This window comes from Cariama cristata, unplaced genomic scaffold (genome assembly GCF_000690535.1).
Source record: "Cariama cristata isolate BGI_N322 unplaced genomic scaffold, ASM69053v1 scaffold1307, whole genome shotgun sequence".
In the NCBI taxonomy this organism is placed as follows: Eukaryota; Metazoa; Chordata; class Aves; order Cariamiformes; family Cariamidae; genus Cariama; species Cariama cristata.
In genome coordinates this window covers 55,607-67,670 of record NW_009628205.1, presented here as the reverse complement: position 1 = coordinate 67,670, position 12,064 = coordinate 55,607, and the positions used below count along the sequence as shown (strand labels likewise).

Below are 12,064 nucleotides of genomic sequence, written 5' to 3'. Positions count from 1 at the left end.
CCTACAGAGCACTACTGCCCTTAATTTATCTAGAGATGAGGTACAGACAGGGGAAAAGCCTTGCTCAAGATCAAGGCCATCTGCTGCAGAGCGGAGACATGAACCCAGATTCCTGACCCTGAGCCCAGTGCTAAAACCACCCTGGAGTCCATCTGCTCCTCTCTGGACAGCACGAGAGGCAGGTCAATGCAGCATGCAGTACCCAAACCAGGGTGCCCTCACCTCCTGCAGCGCTTGTTTCTATCACTGTTTGCTGCAGCACGCAATACCTAGCTTACACAGAATGAAAGAGTTTTGCCAAATGATAGATTTCAGATGAATGCTTCCTCAGTAAAGAATCCAGCTACAATTAATGTTAGAAATCAATCCTGGCAGTTTGATGTACAGAAGTTCAAAAGGAAACAGAAAGAGGTGTGAAACAGCTGTGGAATCCAGCCCCTCTAATGCCATGCTCCGTTTAGCTCTAACTGATGGATAACATATTTTTCCATTCCTAAAGACCATGGGCATTTAATAATATGGGTTATTAATTAGGCAGGCACATGCCACTCTAACAGGTATCTATTTATTCCTTCATTAGGTAGTCATTGAAAGGCTTTTCATTATACTCTCAAAATAATCCACACTATCCAGATATATAATACAAGTTACATACTTGTGGCTCAGCTTTGTTTCGGTTCTCTGGTGTAACAAATTAGATTTTCCGAATGTCAAGTGATAAATCACTAGCATGTAAGTTAATTATTCAGGCATTTAATAAAAAAACCGAAATAAATTTTTCTTCCAAAATACTTCCTGAGAAAAATCTTGTGTTACACATAGTGAGTTTGGTGTGGGATCACTTTCAATGTAGCTAGCTTTACGATCAAAGAAAATCATCGCCATCCGTTGCAATTTTCAAACATGTTTTAGCTGTCAGAAAGCAGTTGGAGAAGCTGAAATCAGACCACACACAGTACATAGTGATAGCTCTATCAGTGCAGTATCGTACGTCAGAGGTTTTTTCAGCTCCATTTGGAACGTGTATAGGCTCTGTCTGAAATGTGGGAACTAGGAGAGTTTCCCAGTCCTGGCTGTGAATGCACACCGGGTCGTTGCTCTAACTGCACGCCCAGGTATGCCACATCCTCTGCTTGCTGAAGAAAATTCAGGCAACAGAGGCAGAAAGGGCCACAGTGCTTTTGGAGACACAGAGAAAAACTGCAGGGCACCCTGCAGACCTCTTCTGCCCCACAGCTCGAATACAGCCCAGCAGCCCAGGCCCTGAGGCTGAGGCAGACGGACTGTGCGTGACTCAGGTGTTTCCTTCATGAGCATTATTTGTGTGATCCATGCTCCTCTGTCTTATGTGGTGGGAAAGAGATCGAGCAACGGCACATTCAGTGCTGTGAGGGCAGCTGCTCCTGGAGCCACACAGCTGCAAACAGAAGAGCACAGCACCGTTGCCTTCTCTTTTCAGTGCCTACCTTGTCTTCTGATTCATATGACAGAACCTAGAAGACAGCTCAAAGAATTAGGGAGGTCCCTGGTCTCCTTGGCCCTTCTGTTGCATGGTAATGAGTTGCAAGGAAATAAAAGTTCACTTCACCTGCACAGGCTGCTTCCTGCAACTTGTTACACGTGCTTTGGGACAGTGCAGTTCGAACCTGTCCCATCACTCTTGCCCACTAATTCCCACTTTCTTCTGCTCTGGAAGCCTCTATGCATTTTCTCAGTCAAAGCGCAGATCCCTATACTGTGAATTTAATTCAGCTGACCATAGGTTTGTCTATATCAGAAGGAGTCTACACGGAGGGCCCAAAGTGATCTGCAGCGTGTCATAAACACTGATCCAGGCCCCCCATCAAGATGTGAGGCAGGCTGCTCGCTGTTCCCCCCCAGCATCTCAGTTTCCTTCCAAAGGAAACCCAGAATTGCGAGGAAAGAAGGAGCCCAGTGGACCTCACAGTGTGTCACTTTAAGAGGATGCCTCAAGTACCAGAATGGAGCAGCACACTGAAAGACTTCTGTCCTTCTCTGCACTGGGGAGGGATGATGGAGTGCACATATGGGGAGGGATGATGGAGTGCACATCCTGGGATGGGGCCTGTGGAGGGCAGAGCTCAGCCTGACAGCGCAAGCTCTGCCTTGATCATCTTCTGCAGGCTCCTATTTAAACGCTGCAAACCCCAGGCTGAAAAACCATTGCTCAGGATGACACACCAGTAAGGTTTCCTGCACTTTACCAACGTTTAAGACTTAAACCAATCATAAGAAGCACATTTTTGTGCCTCATCTTCACTAAAGCTCTCAGCAGCAAACCCAGTCTCGAGAGTTGGCAAGATGTGCGGACACAGTCTCTCTCAGGAAAAGCGTAAGAAAAACTTGGATTTGCCATAGGGATAATCTTCTTCACTGAGGACGCTGGGCATTTGAATGGCAGACTGACAGAATTCTGCACTTCTCGTAACAGGTAATATTCCTTGACAGGGAAAGGACTGGCTAAAATTATTCCTTTCAGCTTTGCTGAAATGTGCTACCCAGTTGGTCCAACTCCCTTCTGAGCAGAGTTTTTTAAAAAAGGACACGTTTTCTTTAATAATGATAACTAATTTAAGCTTCTGCTCTGAACATATATCTTGAAATACATGACTCCAAAGACCCTGAACTAATTATCATTTTATTCCATGTATAAAAACTCTGTGGTTAAGCAAAGAATGCATTTCATGCACGATACACAGTTATGCTTGCATACCGTATCTCTGTATTTTTCGTTGCTCTTTCCTCTTTCTTACATTACATCTAAAAATATTTTGATTATTCAACATAGCAAAAGCTGTTTCCTAATGCAGCACTCAGCTGATTTATTAGTACTGTACCAATACCGTGGTCCTTTCTAGTCTATGTAATATTAGCTATCCCTTGCTTTCGATACAGGTTTTCATTGTAGCACATTCATTTAATTGTTCCTGCCACTGAGAAAAAGGAGAAAAAGGGAAAGTAGATACAAGACTAGAATCTCATTTAACCAAGTCAAATGTAATTCTTTTGATACAAATGGTGCTATTTCAGTTTATACCAAGGTAATCTTGATAATAAAAACAGACCTTAGCACCTTTCAACATTTTCTCAAGTACATATTATGCAGCAAGAATTAAGAAGTTTAAAGAAATAATGAAACCCGGTTCAATCTTTATGTTACGGCTCAGGCTCACAATGCTTCAGCTCTGCAAAGCGTGCTGCTTTAGGAACACGCTGTTCTCTCCACCCACTCAGACCTCTCCGCTTCAGAACCTTTTTCTGTGAACATTATAGCCTGAAAGACATTGTTGTGGGATGCTTTTCAGTTTCAGCACTGAAAATTGATGGACTTGATCTTTTGTCTGATAGAGAGTTTTTTATTAAGCTAAAGACACAAACAACTTTGAGAAACACAGCAATGCAATTCATGAAAGTCAAATTTCAGTATCCTTTAGTTCATTTTATATTTACAGCACAAAGAAAAAAACAATAATACTTATTCCATGAACTCTCTTCCATCTTTCAGAAGACAACAGCAAGCTATAAATAAAACTCCTGTAGTAGCTGCTAAGTATTTCAAGAGACATTCTTTTATTTAAAAAACCCTTTTATTTCATTATTTTTTGTTTTACCTTCCATGCTATCTATGTTCTATGATGAGGTATCCATTTTGCAGGCTGATGGAGACACTGTTGCCACACAGCCAGATGTTCCACTAACTAGAAAGTGGGATCAGGAAACTCTGAAGAACTTCCCTTCACACAGAATAAAACTGCAGAACCCCTAAATCAGAATAATTCAGCTGTCAATGTGTAGGCCCTGATTTCACCATGCGATAAATCCATTTTGCCCCAAACCACTGAATGCGGCTGTTACTGAACTATCATGAAGTAAATCTAGATGGGCAGTACTTACTCATACCACCACACCACCTTATTTCCTTATCATTTTATGAGTGCAAGCTTATTTCACTTTGAAGTGCACTCCAGTGTCTTTAAAAGAGTCAGTCGAGCAGCTAGCATACTATAAATTTGTACAAGTGTGCTAACATAATCTTAACTTTGCAAGAGCTTCCCCATAAGGACAAGTCTTGAGATTAGAAAACATCAAGATTTTCCTTCCTCTCCACTCATAGCATCCCCAGGGGCTTAAAATGAATAACCTTAAATCCTTCATTAAGAACTCTTTACTCCACTTAGAAATGGAGATCATTCCTACTTTTCTGCAGATTTTCCAGAGCAATTGTGACTGTAAGTATACGCTTAGAGAAAAGTATTACCTGCCTCTAAATATGAGTTATTCTGTCTTCTGTAGGATTTAAAATGGGGCACTCCCAACGTACTGAGTTCTACATCTGCTGGCACTGGTTCTCTCCTCAGTCACCAAGTAAAATTTTTCAAAAAGCAGTAACAAATGTAAAGAGAAACTACAAACAAGCTACACAGAGTGCACAGAGTGCCTGAAGCACCCAGTTCTGCTAAAGAACTGCAGAAAGAAACTCCTCCTTTCTCAGATTTAGTGATTAAGAAATTTTACTAGGCAAGAGAAAATCACTGAGGTTTTCATCATCTGCCTTCACCCCCATAAACTTCTCTTATTCTTATGTTGTCTAGTGTTTTTTTCACAGTCATTGGAAGGAAGGAGGAGGAATTCAAAGAATGAAAAATTGAGATTTTTCAGATTTGTGTGGTTGCATTCATGGAGATTCAACTCATGTTTTGTCAAAAGTTCCATACAATGGGTGGCTAAAACTACAAAAACAGAGATCACACCCCATAGGCAAGAGTGTGATTAATTCAGCATTTGGAAAACAACTAGGACAAATATCAGGCCAAGAGCATCTGGTTGTAGCTAAATCATATAATGACTTTCAGAAGCACAGTCAGCTTTTGGGCACCTACCATCTCTGGGATTAGCAGACAGACTTGGGCATGGCCAGTTCCAAGAATTGTTAGAAGCTGGCTACTAGCCTGAAAGGAAGAGCTATGGTATGGCAATGTAATTTTACATACAGGGAAACAATTCGATTTTATTTTTTTTTCTGTGCTAACATTCTTTTTGGCTAGGAGGAAGTACTGATTGGATGATAATTCTGGGATTTAACCACAGTATAGTGCCAATGGGTATTCCAGAAATGCCCAGGATATTTATGAATGGGACAATCATTATTCCACTTGGAGAGGTCCATGATGTACCCTGTTCCTGAACTAACACTGTGAACCAAGAATGACCTTTGAAGGAGACAACAGAACAGATTTAAGAATGCAGGTCACACAGACGCGAAGTGGAAATTCTCTTCACCTGTATTTAGAATTCTAAACTACAGAGAAATAGGCACGTGTTAGACAACAAACACAGATGTCTAAAACAGGTCTGATGAATTACATCTCACAAATGCTTAGTTTTCTCCAGTAACTGTAAAGTCACTAGATTACTATCTTCCATATGAATAACAAGGTAACAAGAATCCCATTCCTATCAACATAGTCTCCACAGGGCTCAAACAGGCAGTGTGAATTCCTGTAGTTTGATCCCAATCAGTGCCTAATCCATCACTAAAATATTATAGGTGACCTCAACAACGATGAGTATTTGATAGAGCTTGCATCATGGAACTATTGCTGAGTACACTCACACCTTCCCTCACAGCCTTCACAAGCATTCCTGGATTCCACTTCGGTGCTAAGCTCTCGCATAGCAGTACCCATGAGTAATACTTTGTACTACCTCCAGCTGGCCAAGAGATTCTGTCCCATGCTGGTGCAATTTATTGGCCTCTAATATTCATGTTTTTGTCACCTCTTGTCTAGACTAAAACAATGCAATACTCCTGGGCGCAGCACCACCAGCCTCATAGGAAACTTAGAGCTAAGAGAGAATTTTGGAGGAAAATGTTTTCTCCAGCAAATTAATGAAAACTGCCCCTTGTTCCCTATACTACCTAAAAAAAGTATTAAGTCTTTTTCAGGGTTTCAGTTTTTATTTCAGAAGCATTTAATTGCTTCAAACCTGCATAAGATCCGCATAAGCCTCTCTGATAAAAATCACGATTAACGTGTCCACATCTAACGCAAAACAGAACTCGCCCTCATAGTCATAAAGCTCACCTTTCACAAGAGGAATTTACATGGCTCTGTGGAACAAATTTCCAAAGCAAATAAGGACACTCTCATCACTCAAGAAAAAGACATGCCGCCTCAAATATGCCAAACCTAACATGGTGTAGCGCACGCCTTTTAAGTAGCCCCCAAACCCAAACAAATTGTGCACTGCCCACCTAGGGAGAGGAAGAAGGGGAAAGACCAAGCTACACATAAGGAAAGTCACACACATTGCTTAATGCAGTAGTGGAAGGAACTCAGATATAATGATGATAAATGCAGTATAAGAATCCCCATAGAACAGAAAAGAATGGGATAACTGCTCCTAACTATGAACAAATTTTAGGGAGCAAAGTTTATAATGCAGCATAGAGAAAATCTGTGAAGGCTATGCACAATCTGTTGATTCAGTAATTAACAGATAGGCAGCAGTCCTAGATTATGCAGAAAAAATGCTTCAACAGAAAATTAAGGTTCCACAGTGAGGAAATTTCAGACCTCAGTCTGCCACTGTACACATAACTTTCACTGTGTGTGTGTGTGCATGGCTGAGCCCCAGAATATAGGGCCTCTAGATGACTTCAGAGGAAAATTTGCCAGAACTTCTAAGCATGGGAAAAAATTGTGTTACCTCTTAGCCTTGTTCTTGGATATGGCTGAATGAAGCTGTTCTGACTGAAAATTCTTCCCCAGGATTCATGCCTGAGGCAAACACCTGGCACGGAAAACTTGAACCAAACAGTTAAAATTTTGTAAAACTATCCATAACTGAAAACAAGATCTTATCATGAGATGGGTCGAGCAACTGGAATAACAGGCACTGCTACCCAGCCACAGTAGAATAACAAACTTAGGCCAAAGAGCTCAGAACAAGGATCTTTCCATCCTGAGCTAGCTGCTTTTACAATAGAAAATGACCTGTTATCTTCAGCTTTTGAATCCTGACCTGTGTACAACAATTTTAAATTCATTTCTTCATCTAAAGTGCTACTCAGAGTTTGTTTCCAGGTAACAAACCTCTGTGCCTGAAAGATTACTCAGATAAGCAAAGACAGAGATGGATCACCTCTGAAATAAATAAGAAAAGGCAGATGCATTTTACTTGGTTTTCTTGCATATATGGCAGTATCAGATCACTTGCCAAATGAAAGAGTTTAGAATTTTCTAATTCATGAAATCTACAGCAAAACCTGAGGTGCAGAGCAGGATGGCATCAGCTATAACATATGCCCCAAAACCTCAGAGAAGAATTCAGATACTCTGGTATAAGACACAGAAAAGTGGCTGACAAATCATTCACAAGTAAGCACATTGCAATAAAATGTTGTTGATGCACTCCCTAAAACCAGAAAGAGCTGTGACAGACATTTTACCATATCTAAACAAGAAGGTTTCAGCAGCAGCAAAGATAAGAAATGGTTAGAAAATTAGACTGGAGAACAGAGCTAACAAAAGACTTGAACAAAGACTAGTTTTTATTGTGTTATTAATCATGATTATAGGGAACAAAATCAATAGAAATTATCAAAATTTATATATAGAATGAAAGAGAAAGACCTATCGTCTGTAGAGGAGAAAAAAAAATACTGTGTATAAAATATTGTTTATAAATTCTGTGTCAATTTAAAAATTGTATTTGTCAGAAATTTTATACTGACTGGAGTTACAAGAAAGCCCAAACATAGCCATACGTGAAAAGAATAACTGAAGAATCAGTTTATTTTATGTATTTGACACCTCTATTTGTAGTGAAATTCAGTCTGCTTTCATTAACATTTATATTGTCATCTGAAATCATAAGAGGAAAGCATGCGCAAATTTAGATTTCTGTTAAATACGTTACATTTGAAGAAAAAAGATCTGAAACTCAATACTCAAATTCAGGAGCCTGAGTCCAGCCTACGTATTAGCTGATGATACCAAGCTCATAAAAGTACCCTTTCTGCACTGTTTTATTTGGCAGTACCATCATCATTCCTGCAAGGAACAGAGTACACTCTGAGATTAGTATAAACAAACAAACAATCAATGGCAAGGAAGGAAAAAAGAATGAATAATCAGAGTGTCATAAGCAGAATTAGGAGTCCAGAAACATACTCTTAATTCTGATTCTTCTCTCTTTCTTACCTACAGTACAGAGGTAGGAAGTCACAGCTGTGACTGTTTAAGTTCTTCTTTCTGTAACACTGGGAAAATAACAGTACCCAAACACCTAGTTTCTTGAAAAAGAGTGCCTTAAATGTAAGGACTCAGTACTACTTTACAGTAGGAGAAAAAAGATCAATCCTTGCATAATCCAAAACTTCAAAATACCTTTTTCCAGTTCTGATTCTTATGAACTCTAAAGCATGTTTTAGATTTTCCAGTCTATTTTTACTATTTCTCTTATTCTGTATCTTCTTTGCAAGCTGAACTTCTGTAACAGCCTTTAAGAAAACTTTCTAATCAACGATCTTTATAAATTATGTAGATTAAGAAACTTATTTTTTGCAAATAGGAATACAATATTGTAGCTATCAATATTTTCCTGCATACAGAGAGAATATGATTTGAAGAATTAAGATCTGTTATGTCAAAAATGATAACGACAAAATGTTAGAGGAAAATAACACGAATGACAAACAAATCTCAAAACAGGGCATCACTTCATAATTTTAAAAGGATGATGAGAAGACACAGGGGTGACAACCCTCGCATTGTCTTGTGACAGAGTGACTTCTTAGTGTTTCAAGAACCTGATACTTGGGGACATTCTCTCAACTGCAGTGAATATATAGATATGTAAGACAGATATACAACAGTGAAGATACCTTAACACAGACACCTGTCACACAGGAGCACTGAAAAGAATCTGACAAAGGTAACATAAAATATGCTATTAGATCAGATTATGTTTCTTGTTAATATGAAAATCAGTAGTTTTGTTTACATTTATTTCTCAGCACAAAAGGATAATCTCATTCCCGGTATTCAATGAGACACTACTCTGGCTGTATGCTTAAAACTGGTATTTTACATAGTATACTTCAAACACACCTTACAATTGTAATACGAGCGGCACTATTCAATTTACTTAAAATAGCCATGTGCTCAAGTGCTTTATTACATCAGGAGCTAAAGCCAGAAGCTTCAACTGGCTTGACAACATACTGTAGATGTTACAGAACACTTTGATAAGATTGTCATTGCTAGCTGAACACAGCCATCAAATTATACTAATTTGAAAACAGCTATTATGGAGTTTTCTGAGTGGATACATGCAATTTCTTTTGATTTTCTTTTTGATTTAAGATTACAGTAATTTTTATATCTACTTCAGATTGCCCAAAGTACAACTGTTAGACAGAAAACAAGATCATGAGCTCACCATTATCATCATGGGAATACTCTATTCCAGAAACAGTGCATCTTCGGAAAACCATCTTGTTTTCAGTAAGTGTCCCAGTCTTGTCTGAAAAGATAAACTGCACCTGACCTAAGTCCTCTGTGATATTTAAAGCTCGGCACTGCAGCTGAGAGTCTGTTTCTTCATCATATAAATCTTTATCTTGATGAATAAAGTATACTTGGCAGATTTTAACTATTTCAATGGATACATACAAAGAAATTGGAATCATAACCTAGAACACAGAAAAAGAATTAGGAGAAAATATAAGCAAGGATACAATGAATTAGTAAAATCTAGTTAACTTGGTACTAGACTAGAACATAAAAAGCTATGTACTTTAAGCATCTACTGCAAAGTTATCATCGTGTTTTAAAAGAGTTTATTTACTGTGTTAGATAAGGAAAACCTATGGTTAACTGCAGAGCTGAAATGCATTATTATGTCTAGAAGGGTGATTATCAAAACTTGGACAGAAGTGAATCTTTTGTAAGCTAATAAGGTGAGCTTGAAAGCAGCTGGGAAAGGAAAAGAAAAAAAACCCAAACAGTACAGTCAGAATCCTGTAAATGTGAAGGAATGGGATAAATTTATTCTGCATAAACAACAGACTGTTTACAAATTTACTTTGCAGGAATATAAGAAACAAAATGAAAAGTGTTAACCTCTCCACAGGAACAATCTTTTTGGCCTTGGCTTTTGCACTGCAGATTATTTGAATGAAGAACACATTTAATAATTGCTGAAGAAAGAGATGCGAGAAGTTTCTCCAGAAAAGGTTTTCAACTGTTTCTTGAGGACTGTGAAAGCTCCACAAAATATCTAATTTGTACCTGAGTTTTTCTCTGCAGATTTTTTCAGGACAGAAATTCCTGTCTGCATACATTACTTAGCTTGCTGAATTAGATATAAGGGATAAATTGTATCATGTATATAAGAGGCAAATGTGGTTATTTAAACAAAAACTACAATTAAAAGTTCACGTTTAAAGAATTCTGTGATTTTTTTTAACCAATATCATAACCCAATACCTCAGAGTAAAAGGTAATGAAACATCGGGTTTTGTTCCTTTTTATAAAGGAATCGCTGCCTCCAGTAACACAACCTGCTCTAGTGTCCCACTGGGCATACTTCCACGTCCCAGTGACATGAGCTTCTGTTACTTCTCTTAACTTACCGCCACCTTCACCATTCAATACATTTCTCTTCAGGACCAAAAAACTTAACAGAGTTTGCTTTGTAGCTGAGATAGGGAGTTGTTAAAAGCAGTATCTTTGGAAAGCAGTTAGAAAAGTATACAACTTGTGTTCATACCAGGACACTGTACCCAAAGTGGCACCCACAGTCTTTGAGGTGTTGTTCCATAGTGGTGGATATGAAGCATAAAGCTTGTTTTCTCCCAGCAGGGCCCACTGCATCCTATCTCTTCCTAGTTGTTTAAAATAAAATAAAATACCTGAGTCTTTTGGGGAAGGTTCTCAGACGATTATCTTCTCCAATGCCAAGGGAGCTCTGACAGCTTACTGCGTCCATCAGTTTGTTTCTTTTTCAGAGAAGTTATCATCCTTTTACCACTGGGTAGGCCACTTCCTTTATTTAATTTAGCTTTCTGGTTATTTATTATCACATTCCCTATAGTTAAAATCTAATTTTAAAGTGATTAAATGTACTTGGTTTTAGTGCTTGATTAGCTTCTTACATGCCATAGTGGTAGAAGGGGTACTACACATACTGCACATTTATAGCTTTATTAAAGCAAACTATGAACAGAGGTCACAGAACGTACAACTTCATTACCTGGAAAACTATGATCACTGTCAGAAATAAATATACTGAAGCTAAAACAGGAGACAAATATTTGCCATCAGGCCCTGGAACATCGAATACTGGTTTCTTCTTCTCACCATATTGCCATACCCATAGGCCATGACCTGCAGAAAAGAGAGAAAAGTGCAAATTAACTCCAAGGTAAAATGCTTATGCTTATGAATTTGTTCTTAGAGTTGAGTTATGTGGGGAAGAGGTATTTGTTTTCAACTCTTCTGCACGATGTTTCAAAAAGGCCCCAAACCCATGTTTTTTTCTGCCTTGAGATCTGGGGTTGGAGAAAGGGGTTTGTCTGGCCTTAAGGACAGCATTCAAGAGTCATTTTGCATTAACTTTATCCAAATAAAGTGAGCTGGCTAGTCTAAATTAGTAGTTTAGGCTCTTTCTGTAATCAGCAGAGAAAACCAGACTTCTTCAGAAAACAATTAATTTCAGTGATATTCGATGTGTTAAAATGAAAGAACTCCATTGATTGCACTAGGTATATCACTAGCCAGCTATCACAAAACTAGTTTCAGCTGGAGAAAGTCAGAAGAGACTTTAATCTTACTGTGTAAATCTTACCCACTACATCTACAGAACTAATAAAATAACAGTATCAGCAGAGTCAACAGCATGGAAGCTGAGGAACTAAGAACAGAAGAAATTCTAAGCCTTGCTCAAAACGTGGGGTTTTTTTGGGTTTTTTTTTTGTTTGTTTGTTTGTTTGTTTTTGTTTTTTTTAATTGATTGTGCTGACAACTAAATAAAG

At 38.5% G+C, this 12,064-nt stretch overlaps 1 protein-coding gene across 1 annotated transcript in view; it reads right to left on the bottom strand.

Annotated features, from left to right (window-relative positions):
• ATP10A (ATPase, class V, type 10A) overlaps positions 1–12,064 on the bottom strand; it is a gene marked incomplete at its 5' end in the record, with an annotated part of 71,724 nt that overhangs the window by 29,908 nt on the left and 29,752 nt on the right. Inside the window, 2 exons of the mRNA XM_009704706.1 lie at positions 9,469–9,721; positions 11,284–11,417. Of these exons, the coding sequence (XP_009703008.1) occupies positions 9,469–9,721; positions 11,284–11,417 (387 nt within the window). The remainder of the gene's footprint in view (positions 1–9,468; positions 9,722–11,283; positions 11,418–12,064) is intronic.